At 38.8% G+C, this 25,027-nt stretch overlaps 1 protein-coding gene across 3 annotated transcripts in view; it reads right to left on the bottom strand.

The window, feature by feature from the left end:
- Positions 1-25,027, bottom strand: part of LOC135221916 (protein bric-a-brac 1-like) — a 149,375-nt gene that overhangs the window by 66,059 nt on the left and 58,289 nt on the right. The window contains exons 1-3 of one of the 3 annotated variants that reach the window (XM_064259939.1): positions 21,653-21,719; positions 19,606-20,200; positions 19,204-19,243 (exon numbers count right to left, since the gene is read on the bottom strand). In XM_064259939.1, the coding sequence (XP_064116009.1) occupies positions 19,204-19,243; positions 19,606-20,085 (520 nt within the window). In that variant the 5' untranslated portion in view covers positions 20,086-20,200; positions 21,653-21,719. Of the gene's footprint in view, positions 1-19,203; positions 19,244-19,605; positions 20,705-21,652; positions 21,720-25,027 lie in introns of those variants that run through there. The other 2 variants (XM_064259938.1, XM_064259936.1) reach the window with 2 other exon arrangements.

Here is a 25,027-nt window from a genome sequence, read left to right as displayed (position 1 = left end):
GGCATACAGGGAATGGTACGTCTCAAGACACAATGCTAGTAACATTGAGAATTACCGGTCTTACAACGCAAAGCTCAAAGCTTGGCATACAGAGAATAATCTGTATCGCAACACAATGTCTGTAATACAGAACATAATCTGTCTTGCATCAAAATGTCAGGAATCGAGAATCCTCAAAGCCAGGAATAAAGTTATTGTCACGGAAAGCAGTCAGGAATACTGAAAATAATACACAGCATGCCAGGAATACTGATAATAATCCACAAGTCAGGAATGCTGAGAATAATTCACATGCCAGGAATACTGAGCATAATCAATTTCACAACACAATGTCGGGAATACCAAGAATACTAATCTGTCTTCCCACAATGTCATGTAAATTGAGAATAATCCCTCTCAAAGCACACTGTCAGGAATACAGAATATTCCACCGCATGACATAATGCCCGGAATACCAAGACTAATCTAACCCAACACATTATCAGAAAAACAAGAGAATGTTCTGTATCACAACTCAAGACATATAGAATGATGCACTTGTAAGGAATAAAGATAATAAGCTGTCTCACAAAACATCAGGGATAATGAGAATAATGACTTTCTTTAAACACATCAGGAAACTATAATCAATCTCAAAACACCATGTCACGAATGCTGAGAATAGTCCGCCTCTCAAAACTGTTGGGATGACAGAATAATTAATCTCACAACACGATTCTTAGGTATCAAATAAAAAAAAAAATAACACAAAGCCAGAAATAGTAAGAATAACCCGTCTCAAAACGCAAGTCACGATTGCAAAGAATATAATCATGAATAATGAAAGAAATACAACTCAAAACAGTCAAGAATAGAGAACCCATCTCACATCACAGTCAAGAACCGAGAATACAACGGCATTGAACTTAAACTGCAGATACCTTTGGACCACCTAGCAGCAATGTACCACCAAGCCATACCCCTCCTCTATCGGACACGCAGCAAGCGACCAGCCATCCATCGCATCATCTGCAGACATCGATCAATTCAAAACCGGGTGGTATATCTATCTAGAGCGCACGAGCTGAGGATCGATCAACACATCGATCGAAGATACGAGTCACATACGTACGGGAGTATAATGTGCAAAAGCCAATAATGTTTAATTCAAGGCATTCCTCTACTCTCAAATACGACTTGTATGACTATCCAAGTTTGTGCAGACGAAAAATAGTGTAAAGAAAGATTTTTACTTGAAAAGTTTATTATGATCCTCAAATTTACTGTTACCATTCATCATAAATCTTGTTAACTGCTGGAATGTACTTGTTCTACATACAAAAAAAAAAAAAATCTTACAAACTGAACTGCAAGCCGCCTTAAAAGTCATTTATTTAAAACTGTTTCTGTCTGTCGAATTAGAGGTCGTTTTATTTTCTAGACTATCCGGCAGTTCATTCCGCTATTGTTTAACGGTAAGCACGCTGCTACATCCTTATATACACAAGGTTACCTTGCGGCAATGGAGGTTTCTTCTCTGCACTTTACACTGCGACACTGCACCCTTGTATTATCGAAAGAATTGTCAACAGCCATTAAACAAACTGAAACGCCTAAATTCCACGAATAAACTGTTTTGCAAACCTCAATGTATGCCTTACTGTCATAGTGATATTTTATGACTGCGTCTCCCCAATATAAACATAAAAAGAAATTGAAAAGCCAAAGCACAACCAGATAACAACCAAGTATTCACTGTGACCGGATGCATACGTCTAATATTATTTTCCCGGGTACACGGGTTTGTCGTCTCCGGTCAATTCGACTCGAGTCGAGTTGCCTGTCGGGTCCACCTGTTGTCGGATATAAGATAACCGAGTAGTATTTGCCAAACTAAGCAATCGTTATTGCATAAACTTCTTTGTTTACAATGACCAAGTGATGGGCATCAACAGCAAAGATGCACCATATCTACCACACAGATGTAAACATACAAAAAATATCAGGTCGATAGAAGTAAACACCAACTTCCTATAGCCACAAAGCAAATTACTCGAATCCTGCATCCGCTTGTGTGAGCAAGGCTTGGCCATTCGCTACTGCAGTCATCTTTAAACTAGAATTCTGAAGTACATTTGTGTTACTTTCTGTGCTTATTGAAGTCTTAGTTTAACCAAAATCAAAATTTTAACATATCATTTTTTTATTTTATAGTTCTTTCCAAGTTTTGTCATTCAACATCAATGCGCGGTAAATGCAAGGCACTCGGTATCGTTGCCGAAGACACGCTAAAGTATCGTACTGCACCAGTCAGGCGGATTATGAAATTTTCCTTTTGCTTGAGGGGATTTTACACACTTAACACTCCAGTACGAAACCCTATCCATTCCCCCATTTCGGAGACGTTACAGTTTTTGAGAAAACCAGTCGACTATTAACAACGCAAAGTACACAAGGAAAAAAGGGATACTTTCTGCCCGTCCAACCTCCCAGATTTGGATCCGGAAAAACTGCTTCCTGGATGACGTTTCCAAAAAACATGACAGGCTAATCCCTTCAATCTAAATGTATGTAATTTCCACTGTCAGTTTTGAGTTTACATCTACATAGCTTCGGTGGGCTAGACAAATGTGTAAGGCTTAAAAAAAGCTGCATCTCTCTCTCTCTCAAACACACACGCACTCACAACTATACACACACACACATTATATATATATGTGTGTGTGTGTGTGTGTGTGTGTGTGTGTTGGTTGGTTTTATAAAGTTTAGGTGTAACACCAAGCACTGGGGCAGCAAAGGCCATTCAGCGCTTACTGTATAACTATGAAATTATGAGACGTTATATCATATAAAGCAGGTTTATTTCTTTGAGATATTTTACTATATTTTGAAGTGGGGCATTTTCTCCCAATAGTTCTTCAAGTGGTATGTTATATATGTTGTTGGATCTTCGTTTTCTTTCGAATTTATTGCATTTAGTTAGTAGATGATTAGTTAGTAGATGACGGACTGTGACCAGAGTACGACAATGGTCACAGTAAGGGGCCTGTCTTTCCTCGCCTTGCAACATCAAGTATTTGTGCGTTAAGTATGTGTGTCCTATTCTTAATCTTGTTAATATGACATCTTCCCTTCTTTGACATTTCGGTCTATTCCAAGGTTTTACAGATGGTTTAATATGCTTTAATTTATGATTCAATTCTAGCCATTCTTTTTCCCATTTTGATTGACAGTATTCATTTATTGTTGTTTTAATGTCATTGTAAGGTATTTGTATTTTTTTGATAGACTCCTTTTTTACTGCCTTTTTGGCTTCGTTATCCAACTCTTCATTACCCTTTATGCCCACATGGGAAGGGACCCAACATAGTTTTATATTTATAGATTTCCGTTTTACTATTATATCTATCCACTCCCTTATTTCTTCAATTACGGGATGAGAAACTGTGTATTGTTTTAGCGCTTCTAAAGCACTGTAAGAATCCGTGTATATTACAAAGGTATCGTTTGCCTTTCCCACCATAAAGGCATGTTTTATAGCCTCTAATATAGCATTTATCTCTGCAGTGAATATCGAGCATATTTTTGGAATTTTTTGTTTTCCCTTATTTTTTAAAATATTTTTTGTTACTACAGCATAGCCTACACCCTCCTTCGACTTGGAACCATCTGTATAAATACTAATATCCCGTTTATGTTTTTCCTGGTGTGACAGAAATTCACTCTTTAATTGTGCATCTGTTACATTCTTATTAAATGATTTCTCACAGATTTCTATTTTAGCATGTCTCCACGGAGGTATTTTAGGAGTGGTTATTTTTGATATGCTACTTGTTCCTAATTTTAGATGTTCTATATCAGGTTTTAATCTATTCTCCAATGGTTTAGAGGCTCTTGGTTTATTGTCATAATTATTTGTTATGTTCTTCATATATTTGGTGTTTGGATTATCATTAAGGTTATTTATTTTAGCTATATATTTTAATCCCATTTCTTCTCTTCGTACTTTCAGGGGATCTATTCCTGCTTCTACATACAGACTTTCCACGGGGGAAGTTCTGTAGGCTCCAGTGCATAGTCTAATACCCATGTTATGTATGACATCCAGTTTTGTTAATATGGGTTTTAGAAGCACTACTATATACTTGACATGCATAATCAAGTTTACTTAGACAAATAGCCTTATATACTTTTATCAGAGAGGTTCTATCAGCACCCCAGTCTTTATGCGCAATTACTTTTATTATATTTAAGGATTTTCTCACTTTTATCACCAGTTGTTCTATATGTTCTTTAAATGTAAGTTTTTTATCAAGTATTACACCGAGGAATTTAATCTCATCATAATATTCAATTATATCATTATCTATGAATAAAGTAGGAATTAATTCCTGTTTTCTTGATCTAGTAAATCTGACTGCTTTTGTTTTTTGCGGTGAAAATTTAAAACCCTTGTTATCGGCCCATTTTTTTATCCTATTTATGGCTGCTTGCAATCAGTTGGTTATGTCCAGCGCTTTTTCACCGCTACTATATATGACGAAGTCATCTACAAAAAGGGATCCTTGGACTCCTGGTGGGATCATTTCAATTATATATATATGTGTGTGTGTGTGTGTGTGTGTGTGTGTGTGTGTGTATGAGTAAACATTTTTAAATCCAATTTTTAAAACTCTCACTAAAAGATAAATAAAAACAAACACGTCATAACAAAGTACCGAGAATTAAAATTGACCATTAACATTAATCTATAAAGGCAATAGTCAAGAGAGGAATAAAAGACAAATACAGATAGTTATATTAAAGACAAAGCAACTCAACAGACTTATTTTTCATTATTACAAAGTGATGGTTTTTCCCTGATGGTTACAGCGTCTCAATAGCCTCCACCTCACTAGACCGACTGGCTAATATAGAAAAAGAATCTCTACTTAGAGTCTTAAGAGGATGGTCGTGCTGAGAGGAATGCTCACGAGTGGCACTAAATACTTATTTGTTCAGTGGCCAGCTTGTTCTAAACTGATCGGCCTAGGTGTTCAAAGGAAAGGACCCGAAACAGCCGTTTTGATTTTCCAATATAAGTTGCATAACATGTAGCATACTTATAAACTACAGATGACTGTGATTCTTTGGGCACCGTGTCTTTGAACTTGAAAAGCTTGTGTTACACTTTTTAGGCCTGAAAAACTATTAAGACTGACTTGAGTGCAAAATTCTAATAGTATTTAAATTATATTTCTCAAGGAAAAACTGCGTTTGCACATGTAAGGCAAGGAAAAATAAATAGTAGCTTTGTTTACTGTCATTTTTGGAGGATATGGACTTACTAGTTTTTAAAATTATTTACCAATGTCTGTGTCAATGAATTTAGCACCGAATCCATTATGAAAAAGAATATCCTTAATACGAAAAAATTCAAAATATGAGAGAGAGAGAGAGAGAGAGAGAGAGAGAGAGAGAGAGAGAGGAGAGAGAGAAATTTACTCTTGCATCTTGTCAGAAGAACATGATAAGTGTCTGATAAGAATATGGCATAGAGTAATAATCTGCAGGTGTTAAAGGCGACCAAACAAAATCCCCTCCTTACCACCAGATCTAAGGGAGAAACAGAATCAGCCAGGCTGGTTGCACTATCTAATCTGGGCACGCAGGAGTGTGCACTGCCTTGCCAACCTGTGTACAAGGGTAGACCCACAAACACAGGAGTATAAGCATGGTGTGATGGTTCAAGGAGCAGTCAAGAGCATGTCCCAGCATTTTTACTGAAAGGAGAGTGCTGGCTCCTAACACTTCAAGACAGATGAAGAGGACAGAAAGAACAAGATAAAACATCCTTCACTGAATCGGTGAATGGCTGCAAGCATACAACTGGACCAACCACAAATCCAAGCCAAAGCCGGGACGCAAGGCCAAAAAGCAATGACGCAGAAACTGAAGACCGGAACCACTGGCTAGTGCAGTGGTCGACAACCAATAACAGAAGGGTCATGAGCATGTGGCCTCAATCACCACTCCAAATGATTCCAAATGATGAACAAGGAGAGCAGGGGCTCCTATCATCCATCTACCAACCAAGGTTGTCCTTCACCTCTGTCCAAAGGATCCAGCGTTACTGGGATTTGATTAATTTGAGACCAACCCTTCTTCAAGCACTATCATATTGCTCACAAGTGCATATGTTCAGGGTTGACAGGTGCCTTAAAAGGATCTGCCAATACCAAGCTGGTTGATCTAGATGAGCCAACAATCTTGAGGCTATCCTTCTGAGTTTGGCATGAGAGGTGTCTGCTGGTTCTGTTACTCCCATGACCATGTTAAACACCATGTATTACCTTAATTATTCGCACATGAACTATACATAACTCAGCAATCCACATACAACTAATTTATATATCTATTCTTATGACATCTGTTTCATTGTCAAATGTAAAAACAGCATATTTACATTTTCTCAGCACCCAGTCGACCACAATATATTCATGAATATATATTAGTATTATAAAAAAATAAAAAGCATTCCATTTGATTTGCCAATGTTCAGACAGAAGAATGTTTGGTGAAGATGTTAATAAATTCACTGAGCCAGAAGGTAGCACCAACTCTTTTCTTGCTACCTCAGCTGAAGTTCGTGTGTTTTGTAAGTAAAAGGGTGACAATGGTTCACTAGCATATTCATAGTGACCTTGGTGTCAACACAACCTATGGCAGATGTCCCATTTGCAGATAGATGAATACCACCTCTAACTCCCAGAGAAGGTAGGAATTCACTCTGTCTGAAGGAGCTACTTGTGACAGGGCCTCTGAGCTCTGAGAACCATCCTTCTTCCCACAATAGGAGGAAGAGAGAGGAGGCGGCAAGGAAAAAAGAGGAAGAGCTCAATGATAATGAAATGTGCTTGAACTTCTTTACTTTACTCTGTCCAACCTTACTCTTTTCAGTAACAGTAAAATACATTTCAAGGCAGGAATCAGCATCAGGGGAGTACAGGTTATACTCAATACTGCAAGGGTAACACCACAGTCAAAAGATGTTCATTACAGGAGGTTCAACAGTGTTGATTCCTTAAAGTAAACAGCTGTTGGAATAACAGCAAAAGATAAGTCACTCAAATTACCAAGAAGAAGTATTAGTCTGTACTCTAGTGAAGCATTAAATTTAAATATTTTTGTCATAAATACTATAAATGTCAACAGTGAAAGAATACGTATTCTCTTGTGTATTGTTATAAGTATGATAATCCTATTAGTTATATATATATAAAAAATAGAGCTAAACAGTGATGTGAATGTTGATGAAATGCCACATGTAGATGTAAACACACACACACACACAAGTACTAGCTTCCATAATATTTATGCAGTAAAATAAAAAGAATCATTAATTAAAAAAACAAATTATTACTTTTGAGTAGTGCTGTTAATATACAGTGTAATTTACTTTGGACACTTCATTATTGAGATATGCCATCTATACTAATAGAGTCAACCTCTGGCATTCACAGGGGATGCGTACCACAAACCCCCGCGAATACTTGAAACACCTAAAAACATTTGTCACCGACTATTTTGACGACTAAAAAACCAAAAAAAAAACACTAAAAATGCTTACAGCTGAGTATTTTAATTGTCTTATCACAAATAATGCACAAATAATGCATTTTGTCACAAAAAGATTTTCCACAAATAGTAATGGGCATATATATTCCACAGAAATATCCGTGAATAGGCAAGTCCCGCAAATCCAGAACCATGAATAGGCGGGGGTTGAATGTAAAGATGTAAATACAGGGTGTTTTGCACATATACATACACAGTTTTCACTAAGAAAAAAAGGAGCAATCGCAGTCATGAAAGAAGTTTAATGAAAGCTTTATAAATAGTATAAAGTAATGGTGATAAAACCATGACAGGATGTGGCAAAACACAAACCAGAGAGAAAAACGGTTTTTTAACTTTTATTTATACTGCATATTTTCTAAAAAATATCGTAAAATAAGCTAATTGCATTTTGCATATAGTTTTCAACTTGAAGTGTGATGGTTGTTTCTAAACATATTTAGTGTTTATGATTATGCAGTATTGACAAGGTAGGGTGAGTAAGGTTATGGAGTTGCTGTTTAAAATCTGTGGTTTTATATTTGAGCTTACCCAGATTTTGAATTTACCTGGAATTGCCCTGTCACTATTACTGAACATAATTGAAGGATTAATGTAAAAAATATTTGGAGTAATGTTTGTTTTCCTAGGTATACAAATCATAGCCTTTTATATGGGAGCATCTTAGGTGCGAACTGGAATGGTTGCTAAACCTGGTAACAAGGTTATTAACCGATGGTTATGAGGGGTAAGTGAGGGAATATCCCTCACCTTCTTCCACTGGCCTCTTTTCCTTAGGTCACTGGAACAAAGAGGGGTTGTTGCATAGGATTATGATAAAATGCTTTGGTTTGTATATAAGAAAAATACAAATTATATACTTCAAAAATTTATTTGTTCACACGGAGATACAAACCATCACCTTTATACATGAGACACTCCTGGATAGGAAATCATCTCTGACAAATGACTGGAATTGAATCCTACCAGAAACTGTCACAAGGAGGGGAAACTGAGTTTAGGTGTTTGGAATGACAGATCAGTAAAGCCTTGGGCCTGAATGACTCAATTAGGACCCATTTAAATATGGAGACTTAGATTAATGAAATCCCCCACGGGGGAATTCAAGTTGGAAGGCAGCTAATTCTGGCTAATACCAATAGATGATTTTAGAATATTGCTCTACCTCAGTCCTTCCCCCTTATTGAAATGGAGGGTGGAGGGAGACGTGTGTTTTAGAATCTATTCTAAGAGTGGAGCTCAAATTGTAGTTACCTGTATCTAGATGAACTCCAGGAGTTATTTTGGCTTAAACGATGCTCAAAGAAGGAAAAGAAGGGAAGAATTCAAATCCAGTCACTACACATTATCCTTAGAAAAGTATCTCACTCAGGCAAGATACTCTCAAATCTCTCATCATGTGATGGTGATTCTAAGTTTTTGCCACACATTCAGCAATAAAGGAAGAGAAGGATCTCTATCCCTCCATGTGGTGGAATAAATGAAAGGCCATCTAACTACTCCAGCTGCTTCATTGAGGCTAAGGCTAGAAGAAAAATAGTCTTGAGGGTAAGATCTCTAACCAAAGCCTGTGCCAGGGTTAGGCTACAGAGATACATATCACTTGGGGGAACAGAGTTCTGAGGGAGGGCACAACTGTTCAAAAATCCTCAAGATGATGACACATCCACCAAGGTAGACAGATCCAGCCCCATCAGTTTGGAAATCTGGACAAGAAACTACTACAGAACCTTCGGTATTTCCACGAGGCCTCATGGATGGAGATGTGAAATTATAAATTCTGCAAGTCTACTGTCATCATGAAATTCTCCCTGATAGATACCAAGACCAACTAGGGTGTTCTCCTTGGGTAGTTACCCATGAGGATCCGTTGAGGAGATCTCTAGTTGCATTTGTCAATGTTCTGCCTCAAAGCATGAGGATTGGGGCAGCAGGGAGCAGAGTGGGACTAGGCCCTCCCCAAGATGTGCTGCAGTCCTCCCAGTCGCAGCTCTGAAGGGCAGTCTGTACCCCTGCCTCGGGGATGTGCATTCCTCTGCACCATGAGATAAATGGGAGGAGGGTGGTGCTGACCTGTAAGTGTTCAGGCACTAAGTGGAGGTGGTTGTGATGGGGCCTCTCAGCTTCTAGCATATCTCACCACTTAGATCAAAGTAACTAAGCCATCTGACTGGAGAGGTGGGTTGTAGAGTGGGGAGTGGGACAAGTCTCTGTAATTTCTTTTTTGGGATGCACTCAATCCCCTGTCAGATCTTCTCTGAGATCGGAACAGGGGTCTCCTGCTGCTCTAACATCTAGTGGATTTGCTGCTAAGCTGCTGAAGGCAGGGAAACGGCACGACTACTGGTTTTCAATCTGCACCACCTCCTCAAGTTGTGATGAAACGCTTGATGTCTGGTCTTGGAAAGGAGAGGACACCTGACAAAAAACGTCCTGGTGCATTGGGGCAGGGTGACCCCACCCCTGGAGTAGCACTGCCACTCCTCTCTTAATTCTTGCAAGTGTGGATTGGGCACACCTACTCAATGTTCCGTCGGGAATGGAGAGGGCCATGGCAACCCTCAGACACCCATCATCTCACGACTCACTCTACAAGTCATTGCAAAAACCACTAAATGCCTCCCTTCAGCACAAATCACTACGCACTGCACAGAAATAACATCACAGGGCCTCGACCACATTGAAGGCCTAGATTACCCTTCCTTTCCCCTACTCATCAAAGTTAAGGGAAGATGGGGGATTGCCAACAGAAAATTCACAAGGGTCACCATATTAGCTTCTCAAACCTTCTCATAGGTTATCTAGCCTCCCAACATCTTGTATCTTCTCCATTTGCCTGGTACAGGTGGCTATGGAGGGAACATTGGAGGGAATGGAGAAAGGTAAAAACTGAATGGTTCCTAGGATGAGCTCCCTTCTTAAGGCATCTCTTCTTGTAGAACGACCATCTGGGTAAGACATCCCACATATTCATCACACATGGCCTCTTGCGTGCACTCTCGTCTCCAACACAAAATACCTACTTACACACACAATGTAGGTCTACTGCTATCAGGGACAGAAATTTACTTAAGGGCTTGCCCTTGCCAAACAACCAAAGAAATCAGGTTTGTTACCTCCATTGTAGCCATCGGAAACACGCAGAAGGGGTGATAAAACTCAGGAGTGAATGCCACCCAATGCACCAGGTCACGTAAAAGGAGGTAACCCAAGTGGCTGGGCCACACAAAGGAAAAAGCACTGAAATGCCTCCCTTCTGAAAAAAAAACTTTTAAACTGCATAGGGATAACACACAGGGCTCCTGGAGAAAAAGAACAAGGGCACGAACAAGTGAGTGACACACACAAGCAAATCTCAATTAGCCTAGCATGAGAAGAATGTCAGCAATGAATCAAGGCAGCTGAGAATAATATAAGCTTCTGTTTTTTTAACTGAGTCAGTACACACCTACAGCCGAGTACCCGACCAATGAGTGTATGTTTGTAGTATTCCCGTCGGAACAACTATGTTTTGTGGCCTTGGCCTGGGATTTTTGAGAGCTGAAATCCTAACCAAATGTTCTACATTGGTAAACCCTCTGGTTCCCAATGAGGTTGAGTGTGGAGGGGAAGCACAAAAATAGAGTAGTTTCCCCCGAAAATAAAGATTAGAAGTGTAATATAAAACAAAAAGAAGCTACCCAGAATAGGTAATATGTATACTAGCTATTATTCATGTATTGCTATAATACCACTACCTACCTAGTATTCCTACTAGGCAACTTAAACTTCGATTACCTAAGCATGGGTTGACCTACTATTGCAAACTACAGTACTAGCCTATGTAGAATACTTTCATTCTAGTTTGACTGACTCAGAATACTTAGCTCATACCTAGAATACAAACAACGGGTTACTATAGCTATTAAGCTTATAGCTACTGACCTTAGGTTTGGTCGCATGCCACAACTCCTCGTCTTAGGTATTGTGTATACTAAGCATTCATCGCCGTGTTTACACTGATACCGCACATGACTGTACTTGAAAGCACTTTCAAACTTTTAATTACCAACCACCGGTTTATTGGCCTTCTCAACAGACCTCTAGTTTAAACTTGAAGTCAGAAAAATCTGAGAACCTCTGCCCCAATGGCAACAGCGGTAGTAGAGTCAGCAGTGGTAGTAGAGTCAGCAGTAATTTTTCAACTTAATGTACAGTAGAGCTGACAAAGCTTTCAGTTTAAAGGATTAATTTTTGCCTTGCCAAGATGACAAAGTGATGACGTCACTGTCGTGTATGAAAGACTAAGGATTTTTGGGGTGCGACAACAGTCGGGGAAAGACACTGAAAAATAGCTTTAGCAAAAGGGTTCATCTAGCATCGAGTCGATGTCTGACAACATAGGCTGCATAATTGCCAGATACATTTATTTGCAAAACAACACAGTTGTCAGTGCTTTCCTTTCTTTGTTTTCACTTAAAAGACGCTATGAAAAGCAACAACACAAAGACGTTATAACCTAACCTTGGCAATGTTTACACAAAACAATGTCAATGTTTGGAAGACAAAATAAACCCACTGATAACTCAGAAACGCGTTTGTTTACTACTTGTGTTCGAATCTGCGAACATGGCTTAATTAATTCTCCCAACGTAAAAAATTAAAAATACAACTCCAAAAGAAGTATTATGATTATAAGTCAATTCTTTATCGGTTTCAATTGCACACTGTTGGGAATCCACAAAGTTTTACAGGCTCAGCTAGGCTTCCCAAATTTTATTCTCGAAGATCAATACGGCAAATGAAAGACTGAAGATTTGTTGCCAAGGGACGACCGAACCTATCGTACTGCACCCGACAGCCAGCGATTTGTTTGTTTACATTGAAGATTTGTGATGTCACTGAATCTAGAAGTGCAATTTCTAAAGTGGCAGCGACTTCTAGTTATTAAATAAAACTAACGACTGTAACCTTTACAAGTAAGAAAAGGGGAAAGTAACAATTTAAACGTCTAAACAGATTCTCAAAGTAAAATGTGCTGCATGTACTGTCTTTTTCTCCGAGACATGTTAGTGAAATACAAAAACTTACTTTACGTGACATTGTCAATTACATGGGTCTACCCACGGTCTAGATACAGTTCTATTTGAACCGTGGGTCTACCATTCCTTATATCGTATGTTCGATGTCAAACATTGTTTTTATTTCCTCAATTTACTCACAAATGGTTTTCAAAATAGTTCATATTACTTAGTTTAAGTCAAGGCAAGTCTACTCAAAAGTTATGACACGGGTGTGCTAGTTATTCACCTAAATTATGTACTGAAAAAATAAATGGTGCCTGTTTTAATGTACCAGAAGATGAAATTGAAAAATGTACGTCTACGTATATTACTAAAGATACACATTTTACCAGCAACTCTCTCCGCTCTAAACTGAAACTACCTACGCAGAAGATGAAGTTCTCAGAAAAAGGAATAAGCAGTACTCTTTTGAGCTATATTTAAGAAGATGAATCTATTTTACGTGCTGAATCAAGTAAAGGAATTACCGCAACTGGTAGCTTCTTAATATCTTCCTAAAGAGCAAACGTCCCCAAATTTAACATTACGCCTATACCATGCTAAAACACTGTATTTATCGGTTCATCCAATGCGTTGAAATACGCGTAATTTCCAACAATCACTAACCACTGCATTAAACAGAATAGATGATTAAACTTCAACCTTAAACTCCCATCATGAGAATGCTGGCTGTGACGACTTATTCCAGTTCACGGTTCTGCATATATGCAGCAAGGTAAAGAGAGAAGACTCTATACCTTGATATGTAGCATTAATAAGAACCATTTCTCTCTCTCTCTCTCTCTCTCTCTCTCTCTCTCTCTCTCTCTCTCTCTCTCATTCATGTTGGGGGTTGGGGTGGGGGTGGGGGTGGGGGAGGGGGGCCGAAGTCGTCCATGATAAATAATTCTGCACAAACTAGGGATTGTCTATTGCCAAATCTTCGGTTAAAACCAAGGTCCAGACAATACCACATAAACCGTAGGTGACACTGGCTAAAGCCGTACCATAAAAGAATAAGGAACACACTCGTTAAGGATATGATGAACTAGTCACTGACATAGTACTAAAGAAATCCTCCATTCGTTTCTATCTAGTTATGAACTGCTGAAACTTATGCACTGAATGTTCATCAACATAACATACGAATGCGGTCGATTTTACTGACAACAAATACGATGTTATACTATTCGGTCAGACATTCAAATTTTATCAGGAGTAAATTTCCATTTGAAATTCACAATCTAAACAACTGACAAACCCCCCAAACTAGAATATAAAATACAGAATAATTACTGAAAAAACAAATCCATTTAAGAAGGGCGGTTACAGCAGAAGGCCAAAATAGCATACGGATTTGCACAGCAACTCCAGTACAATTTTTTTTCCCACAACAGCACATGTAAATCCATTATCAAAAGCACTTATCAGTGGTTGTGCAGAGTTCGTTGTAAACTGCGCTATTTACATACAGACGGGCAGACGGACAAGACAATTACGAGTAGATCACAAAAACTTTCTTCTGCTTTTGAAAAGGTCATCAATTCTGTACTTGAAAGAGATACCTTTGGTTACATGTGTATCTGAGCGTTGGCTACTCTCGGTACAAAAGGTGCCTGAGACTTGTGACAACTGCCGAAATATTTAGTACCAATCAGAATTACTTTAGACAGTAGGATTATAATTGTATTACAATGTGCCCCCCCCCCCTCTCTCTCTCTCTCTCTCTCTCTCTCTCTCTCTCTCTCTCTCTCTCTCTCTCTCTCTCTCTCTCATAGGTCAGTGGTGATATGCAACGGCTATTCGTTAAATGGTTGAATGCTTGGCTAAACGCATTTCAAACGGCTGTTAGCAAATAGATGAAACAGACCAAGATAGGAGGAAAACTGTTCGCTGTTAAAGAAAAATAGAAAAACTAGATGACGTTTTTGGAATTCTCAAAATTAAATCTTACAGTGATCTCGCACAACCCGTGCCAGTGGCCAGTGTTGCCAATTACGGTTATAAAGAGAGAGAGAGAGAGAGAGAGAGAGAGAGAGAGAGAGAGAGAGAGAGAGAGAGGGAGCGCTTGTTGAATACTTACGTACTTTACTCGGGTATTGAAGGCTCATGGACATTTGCTAATGAAAGTTAACCTTACAAAAATTAAGATATTCTACGTGTATCCGTGGTGGATTATGTAAAACTACCAATGACTGCATCAGTAAAAGTTTTGAAAATTAATGTCGTACAGTCCATCAACAAGATCGTTCTGTTCGCATTTGGATACACCTTATCCACAGGCGGAAAGATACACTGCAGTAAGAGCAAATGTTTCCGAAAATATTTTCATACACTAGGCTGATAAATTGTAACTAACAACTTGTGGAATATATTTGTATGTTACAACGAAGGAAAACTGGGGCATAACTGATATGGACTTCCAATGGAATGTAGTTAAAAATTGCATTGAGTTTTCAGAGCTTTTAGAAGGAAATCCAGATAATGAGGCGCGGTAGAAGGCGTTCTTGAAGTGAGAAATATAAGCAAAACCTACAGCAGAGTTTCGGAAATAAAGATACAGAAATAAAACCCGGTTCAGTGAAATATTTGACATAAAGCAAAGGGAAATGTCCCCTTCTATTTGCTTGTCATTTATATTTCCTCCATTACTGAGGTACCGAATGTATTCGTGCAACGTCGACCATTCTTACTCTTCTCCTTTAAGAGAGCCATGAAATGCGCCTAGAAATGTCCTTCGGAAACCGCTGTACTCACCGAATACAGGTGTGTGCCAAGACCACAGGTGTGCAGGCGTGAGTGCAATTGTGCCGCTAATGCTACTACTACTGCTGCTGCTGCTGCTGCTGCTGGTCGTGGTGGTAGTGTCTGAAGAGTTGTCAGAATTTTCCTTCTTGCCCTGACGCGTCAGTTCCGCCCTGTGCTGCGCCAGGATGCGACAGATGGCTTCCTCCTCCCTCTGCTGCGCTTCCTTTTCGGCCTGGTGGCGGTGGAGCTGCTCGTGCCGCGACTGTATGGTGCTGACGGAAGAGAGAGGGTCCAAGGCCGCGAACTCCACCGGGTGTTTGATCTCCAGGTGGCGGGCAATGTTGGTCGTGTTGCCCACGAACTTGATTCTCGCCGGGCACAGGTTGCATTTGACTTCGGTCCTACCACCGTCAGCAAATTGAGCCAGCTGCCACACTTTGCTTCGACCAACCATCTTGGATTAGATACCGTCAGTGCTACTCAAGGCCTTGACCAAGAGATAACAAATGTGTTTTCAAATCAAACTATTTTTTTGGATTTTAGTGTCCATACAATATTCCTTAATCAACAAGGGCTAATTAGCCTTCACAAAACCATATCTTTTGTTTTCTGCATTTGGTTATGAATACGTGGAATCATTGGAGCTGATTCTACTTAACACTTGAGCCTTGTTTTATGACTAAGGACACTCCTCGTCAGTTCTTCACCATTTCGTTTCCAGAAGTTTTGCGACACAGTTCCTCAAAATAAACTTAATTATTTAACCATCAGGCCCCATAATAATTTCTTAAAACAAAACCTTCCTTTTCGGTTTAAACGTCGATTTCAAATGCAATTTCACTAAAAATTTCGTGCCATGACTTCCTCCAAATGACCACTAAGGTGAACACATTCTTTAATTTCCTTCGGTAGTTCAAACCTTGGTCTGTACAAACACCACCACAAACTTGTCCGATCCGCCACTCGCACTAATACTGAAAGCTCGAACAATGTCAGCTGTCATCCAGCAAAAGCCAACGTGTTACGAAAAGGTTCAGCGCAATCTCATTGAAGCGATCCACCTGCGATCTGTGTTACATCTAAACGCCACAGCATAACACAGCCTTCACATACTCTCAAACACTTTACTTTCTCTCTCTCTCTCTCTCTCTCTCTCTCTCTCTCTCTCTCTCTCTCTCTCTCTATTCCTCTAACCCCTCACTTTCCCACTCGTGCACTCACTCTCTCTCTCTCTCTTCCTCTTTCCATAAGCCCCCACTCTCTCTCACTCCGCCTAGTCTCATCCTCAACTCGATCGCCCAACCAACCAATCAACTAGTAGGCCGATCATCGATTCCCCAGGCAGGTCGACCAATCACACAAGACGACTAGAAGATCGATCACCAAGCTGCGCAAACAGTCGGGGGAGATTGATCGCCAAACGCAACTCCAATCAATACACGTGGAAAGGAATCACTCCTCGTGGCTCCCTCCTTCCCCCGAGCCCGAAGTAAACGCCCCTTTCCATCAACAACCATATACACAACAAATCCCTCTTATGAAAACGCACCATACAGACCACCTTCTCCCTTCTACATCTCCCAAGACCTACGACACACATCATAAGCCAATAACAAATCAATAACACGATAATCCAATATCCGCCGCAAATGATTTCAACCAGGTAGCCCCTCGTATCTGAATACATTGAAGGGCAATAATCAGCATGTGTTCGGACTCGCCATAACTTAATTATAAGCAGTAGAGAATACTGAAATGTCTTAAGAGTTTCAAACCCCTCAGATTCGTTACTATTGAATGAAAATAGAACAGAAACAAATGCCGTATACAAAGAAAAACATTAAAAAAGAAAACTGCCCATTTCGATGTTTCACCCAATTTTAATCTTAGATTATAATGAAATCTGGAAAAAACTGAGATTATCCTTTACAATAATTAAGGGCAGCCACTTGGAAAGAGTGCGTGATGAACAATGGCCTGCAGTGAAATCTAGAAAAGTTTCTATCAAATGGTCCTTCCTTATGTGACTACGAATACTGGGCACGTGTGTGTGTGTGTGTGTGTGTGTGTAAACCCTTAGAAAACTCCTCAAACTTACAAAAAGAATTGTTTTTTTATTAGAAAATCAATCATATGTCAGCCCATGGCATGGAAAACCTTGTGAGGGCAAGAAAACTATTTAGTAAGGTTCAAATTCTCTCTCTCTCTCTCTCTGTGCTGTGTGTGTGTCACACAAAAGCACACACACAATACCTGAATTAGAAATCACGAATTTTCAGGAAGGATGAAAACAAACGACTTAGCTTCACTGACGGCGGTATCCATATCCTCAACAGTAAGAGAGGAGATATATTCACCATTAGTTAAAAGTTCAACTTAGTCTAATCTCACGGGAAGCTGACGTACAAGCGGGAGGTAGTGCCATCAGTGCACCTCATGTGGTGTACTGCAGGCATTATTTAGGGTTCTTTGCAGCGTCCCTTCGGCAATACTTGCAACCGCTTTCATTCCTTTTACTGTACCTCCTTTCTTATGTCATTTACTGCCGTCTTACTTTCCATCCTTTCCTAACAATTGTTTCATACTGCAACTGCGAGGTTTCCTCCTGTTGCGCCTTTCAAACCCTCCAACTGTCAATTTTCCTGCCAGCCATGAATGACCTTTTAGGCCACAGTGCTTGGCATTTGGCCTAAATTCTATATTCCATTCCAGTCTACAATGAATCATAATGATAAGAGAGAGAGAGAGAGAGAGAGAGAGAGAGAGAGAGAGAGAGAGAGAGAGATTACACGGTCATGATTCGCAGACGTCGGCAGCCTTGAATAAATCGTATATCCCTTACTTGGACAGAAAATAAATATTGATTTCGCACACATAAACCCGAGAATCCACTCACCAACACTACCAGTCAGCAAAGATGACTAATATCAAACTGTTTATAACATCAGCACATCTGGGAAATAAAGGCAAAACTGTTAAGAGAGGGAAATGAAGACAAATGGTATCAGTACCGACCAACCAGGTTTACTAATTTTCCTTGTTTACTAATTTTCCTTGGATTTCCCTCACATGGATAAAGCACGTACTGAACACTTCTTTTTTAATGAAATATTAAAAGTTCTTCTTGCTTTACACCCCATTCTTTTTAATCCAAACATTCATTCATTTTTATGAAGATATCGATCAATTACCTCAACACCGCTTCTTACTCAAACGGTCTTTTTATCCAAACATTCATCCACTTTACTGAAGATATCTGATCAATTACCTCAACACCGGTGGTGTTGCATAATACAACACGAGAATGATGCCATTTACTCAAACGGTACTAAGAAGCGTCAAGCTGGAAGTTATGTCAGCCAACATAATACATAAGCTAGCAAGTGCACAGGGCCTTCGCTAGACTACGCGCTCGAAGGAATTGAGTCTAAGAAAACTATAAGAGAAAAGAACTACTCACGGTTATAACGGGAAGAAATGTCTTCAGTAAATATACAAGCAATTTTTGTGTTTAAGGCTATAAATGTGTGTGTAAGAGAGAAGGAGAGAGAGAGAGTATATACACACAAAATGAATGAAAGTACTAGCATACAAACTCGAGTTGCATTTGTTACTACGATCAGTAAACTCCAAACGACAAAAGTTACAATCCGGATTAAGCTTAGTGTACGAAAACCGTAAACATTGAGAAGCACATCTGCTTTTTCGATGACGGCGAGACTGAGCACCAAATTCGAGGAAACGAATTAATTGCGGCGGGCAAGAATTTCAGCTCTTCCCATTTCATGCAGTTTCATAGAAATATAATCCTTCTTACCTTCTTTCGGGAGCTCGTCAAAGGAGATTTCAGGTGTGGGCTGAAAAGAAAAAAAATTGACTATAGATTCAGTTCTTTTTCAAGAAGAAAAAACACCATACATCTATAATGACGGTAATCAGCACCAAGAGCAACCAACCAGACAACTTAATATTACTTATCACAATAATGCATTATAACGAGTTTATCAAAAATGCATAAAATGCAGATTAAGGTAATGGCACTATGGGTGAAAAAAGATTGCGTGTAAGCGCGTGCATTGTTGGAGTTTGGTATTTATGACTATATATACCACAACAAAAAGCTTTATTAAAAAATCATCAATATTTGGTCATTTATGCTTTCCTATCTGGTCATTCCCACCAATCGTTCAATTTCCACTCCGATCCGAGAGTGACTCACATTCCAGATGTAATTGCGATTGAGGATGCCGTGGCGCGTGCGAAACCGGAAGAGCCAGCCAGTGCTGGCACTGAAGGCCTGCAGACCTAAGGTTCGAGCCACGGCCTCCGCCAACCTCTGCAGCTCGACGCCTTCGACGTTCATGCCCATGGCACGCTGCTGGCGATACCAGCTCAAGACGACCTTCTCCAAGTCCAGGTATTTGCCCTTGCTCACGTACTTCCTCTGGGAGAAGCCCCCTCCCACCTGCCCCATGGCGAAGGCTCTGATCTTCTCCCGGTCCTTCAAGAAACCGTAGTAGGTGCTCTTCTTGATGCCGTACTCCCGCTGGAGGTCGTGGGGGCTCTCTCCCGCCTCCGCCCTCTCGATCACCATCAGCTTTTCGGCGATGCTCAAGGTCTTGATCCCCGTCCGTCGAGAACCGGCTCGGGCTTTGCCCGCACTCGTCCCAGAGACAATATTGCTGGCGTTGCTGTTCATTTCTTTAGTCACAGTCGCGAAATGGCGTGACTTATGCACTTGACTCGCTGCTGCTAACAACTCACTGTCACTTTTTACGACGCTGCCGTAAAGATTGCGGGTGTTATGATCATCACTGGAGAAATTAAAATTCATAATGGTTTACTTTTCATGCACGACAATGGAAATACCGCTGGGAGCTTACGAAAGCTTGTTCAATGTCCAGTTCACGCTAGCTGAAGAGGAGAACTGAACAATCTATCGAAAGCTCCTAACTGTATTATTATGTTCTTCGACTCTAACCTCTCTGACCCTCGTTAGAATCTTTAAATATTCCTATTGTAGTGTGAAATCGTTTTTGTTATACTCATCCACACCGCTCTCCTAGGGCACAATTTATTATTATTATTATTATTATTATTATTATTATTATTATTATTATTATTATTATTATTATTATTATTATTATTCTGTTAAGCCCTCGTTTTATAAGCAAATAGTCAGTCAGTCTCATTTCTACATTTGAAGAAAATAACTGCAAAAATGTCGAAGCACTGGTTCAACATTAAAGGCGATGAAGTGTAAGAATAAACATAGAAAATCATTACCACTGAGATGACTCTCTCTCTCTCTCTCTCTCTCTCTCTCTCTCTTCTGTAATTAAAGTACCTTTCTAAAATCGACATTTATTCGTTTGGTTAGAAATTAATTATGAGAGAGAGAGAGAGAGACTAGATTCAACAAAGAAACTGGAGTACAAGTATAAAAATAAATAAAAAGACAATGTAGTATGCACATTATACAAATGTGTAATAGAAAAAAAATCTAGTAAGTACAAGACTTAGGCACAGATTCAAGGCATTTCTTTCTCCAAAAGATAAACTAAACGTAAAGCTTATCGTGGCTGTCTAAGACCTTTCAAGGTGTAACGCCAAGCAAATTTCCAATTTCTTTGTTTGCTTTAGAATAACTTATTGAACGAGACGCCAACAAGGAGCGGCCTCCGGTGGTGATGAATTTCTGACGCAGTATCTGAAAAAGAGAAAGAGGAAAAATCGTTGGCCAGCGTCGTTAATCTGTCACGTTCCGTTTTGAAGTAATCCATATCATTGAAACACCTTTGCAGATAAAGACTCTCGTCCATGTTGACAGAGATTCTAGTTCATTTTCAGTATTTCTTGGCCCATCCGTCACATGCTCTTAATGGGCTTGGCCTAAAATATAAGAATATTGTCAATGAAAAAAAATGGCGTTTTTTGCACTCCGAAGCCCAATCATAAATGAGTATCTTTCGAGATTAACGTTAAGAGTCAATATTCGCTTGTAAAAGATACATTATCTCAAGTTTCCTACAAATGACCTAGAGTCGATCATTTGCAATTTTTACCTGGCAAGGTGCCAGTAAACATGTCGACGACAGGTTAAGTCTATCTTAGCGTAGGACGTTACCGCACACTCACGACCATGAGTAACAATAATGGACGAGAAACATCGTCAACACGGACGCTCTGTTAGGAAACTCGCATTGAACATGAACGCATGAAAAGGAGATATAATGTCCAGTAAAATACGCTTGCAAGAATCCCACAACAAGAGAAAATGATGCGAGAGGCGTTTCACACCACGTAGATCCGCGAGTGACTGCAGGCTTTCGACCCTCGTTCATTTACCACACTATCTGAATAACTCTTAAATTGCACGTCATTACGTGCATTTCAGACGAGGCGTAAACATTTTTCAGTCTCTTTAGCCAAAAGCTGCATAATTTATGCGTACAGGACATTCATTTTATACATATATAAATAGTTGCTGGGCTCAAGAAGAAACTCTCGGGTGTTAGGAATGTCGATATAATTGAACATCAATATCTTGGCGGTTTCGCCATTCACATCAAAAGCACATCTAGAATGAGACGTGAAGTCGAGCGCCCTCTGACGATGATTCCACAAACTTAAACAACGTGTACTCGCCGCAGCCAGACGTATGAGAAACTGAACGTAATAGTAAGGTGAGACTCTCTCTCTCTCTCTCTCTCTCTCTCTCTCTCTCTCTCTCTCTCTCAGCCTCTAGAGGCCCAGATTCGAATCCTAGCGGGGACGAGGCACTTATCAGTTATATTTCCCCTTTAATGTAGCTCAAGCTATAACGAATTCAATATTAGAAATATTTGTAACCTTATATACGTGTCGAGGTCGAGATATATATGTATATATACATATTTATATTATTAATATATATATATTATAACTATATATATATATATATACATACATATTTATATTAATATCATAATATATATATATACATATGTATGTATATTATATATATATATATATATATATATATATATATATATATATATATATATGTGTGTGTGTGTGTGTGTGTGTGTGTGTTGTGTGTGTGTGTGTGTGTGTGTGTGTGGGCACGAATTAATTAGCTTATCGATTTTCTACTTTATTAGTTATTAGTTTCTGAATATATACTACCCACTACGAGCAAAATAGCTTTACCTAAAGATATTAGACAGCATCTTAGTTAAATGTCGCTTTTAAAATAATTCAAAATAGTCGAGTTTGTGCACCGTATTCTATTTGTTCTGAATTATTAAACAGATTGCAAAGGTAACATCTGAGGTGCGTTATAAGTATATAAAGCGCGACGACACTTATAAGCCAACGTAACCGTTATAAAATTTATAAAAGGAAAACGTGATTGAGATAGACTTCCCGATTTAGTCTTTCCCGCGCGGTTGTGCATGCATTTGATATTGGAAAAGAAAATCAAACAAGTAGAAAAATCGCCAAGGTTTCTTCTGCGAAATCGAGTTTTTTTTACAGCGTAGAATGCTGTATGAAACCCTCAGCCACGGCCCGTGAAACTCTCAGCCGGCCGTGGTGGCCTGTGTTGTTGCGGCTCCAGATGCACGATTTTTTTAATATTTAACTTTAGATTTTAAAAAATACTGAGGCTACGGGGATGCAATTTGGTATGTTTGATGATTAGGGGGTGGATGACCAACATAACAATTTGCAGCCCTCCAGTCTGAGTAATTTTTAAGATCTGAGGCGCACAGAAAAGGCTCTCTCAATAGGTTTCTTTTACAGAAAACTAAAAGTTGTCTCATGGGATTTTTGGGACAAGAAGAGCAATGAATCTTTTATTTTATTATTATTATTATTATTTTTTATGCCAGTGAGAATCGACACAATCAAGCCGCAAACGTAAACATGATATAATGAGATTTCACGAGTATTTTCGTTCGAGTTCTCATGGCTATGAAACGTGACAAGAACGTCCGAAATTCCTTTATAAAAACTGGATATGAAAAAATTCAGATCTTTCCTAGATAAGTGACCCCTCCCCCAAATTCGTGGGGTCGTTATCTAGGACTAATATTTGCTAGAGATTGATTCCTAGGGAATTTGATCATCATCAGGAATAGCCAAACAAGCGCTATAGTCAACATCTTTCATTTCAATGGGACGTTTCGGGTTTAACATAGTAAGTCATTTCGACCTAAAATAGAGATAAAACACCAGGGGAAAAAAAACTTGTTTTGGTGTTTTGCCCCGATTTAGGTCGAAATTGGCTTAGTGTGTTATAGCCAAAACGTCCCAATGAAATTAAAAATATTGACTATACCGCTTCTTTGGCTCTTCCTGATGAGGACTAATATTTCTTTGGGGTCATTATCTTCATGAAGGTGGATACTACATACCGGAGATCATGTCAAGATTAACGAATCCAATATTTTTCAAGACAATATTTATACCACTTTGATATATAAATGTGTATATATATATATATATATATATATATATATATATATATATGAATATGATAATCCTATAAATATTAATATACATGTACCGTAAGTGTACATGTATATTAATATATATATATATAATATATAATATATATATATATATACTATATATATATATATGATAATCCTATAAATTAATATACATGTATACATGTACGTAAGTGTGAACTCACACACACACACACACACACACACACACACACACACACACACATATATATATATATATATATATATATATATATATATATATATATATATATGATAATCCTAAGTGGCGCCCCGCACGAGAGGTTTCCAGATCCGCCACTGGATATGTTTACTTGAAAGAAGTAACGGAAGGCAATGGGAAATAAAAAAAAAAGAGATTAATTAAAAGAGGAAAAATAAATTTACGAATCGATAAATAAATAGATATTATTGCTATTATTACACAGAAGATGAACCCCATCCAATGAAACAAGTCCAGACTCGCCGTGAACTTGAAATTCAAGCTTCCAAAGGAGATGGTGTTCATTTGAAAGAAGTAACGAAAGGTAATAGAATATACTGAAAAAAGTGAGATTAGTTAATAAAAAAAGAAAAAATAAATGAATAAATTAATAAGTAGATAAACATGAAATTGCATCCGTAACCTTTCACGATCATTTTTCTTCTTTCTCATCCTCGAATAACTAAACCTGGCGTCACAGCAATTTTGATCATCGATGCCAAAAAAAAAAAAAAAAAAAAAAAAAAAAAAAAAAATCACATTACTTGCTAAAGTAATTGAACGTAGAAAATAGGAAAATATTTCTTTCCAAACAAGAATATTTCTCGCGTGTCAGTAGCTCTGGCACCCTTGGAGCATTCAGAGATCTCATTTCTTACACATTTCCATTAATAAGGGCTTCTTTTAAGCAATATAATGAGGGAGTATGATGCGATTATCCGTTCACTCACAGAGTATCAAGTATAATGTCTATGGGACTTCGCTTAACTGGCATTTGTACTGGTAGGTCCTGAACTTCCTCATCTTGAGGAATCTATCTATCTATCTACCTATATCTATCTTATATATATATATATTGCCCTTTTGATAACACACTATGGAGCACAGTAAACACAGGCACACACACATATTCAGTGTCCCAT

This window comes from Macrobrachium nipponense, chromosome 3, assembly GCF_015104395.2.
Source record: "Macrobrachium nipponense isolate FS-2020 chromosome 3, ASM1510439v2, whole genome shotgun sequence".
NCBI lineage: Eukaryota > Metazoa > Arthropoda > Malacostraca > Decapoda > Palaemonidae > Macrobrachium > Macrobrachium nipponense.
The sequence above is the reverse complement of the archived record's forward strand: the minus strand, read 5'-3'. Positions and strand labels throughout refer to the sequence as shown.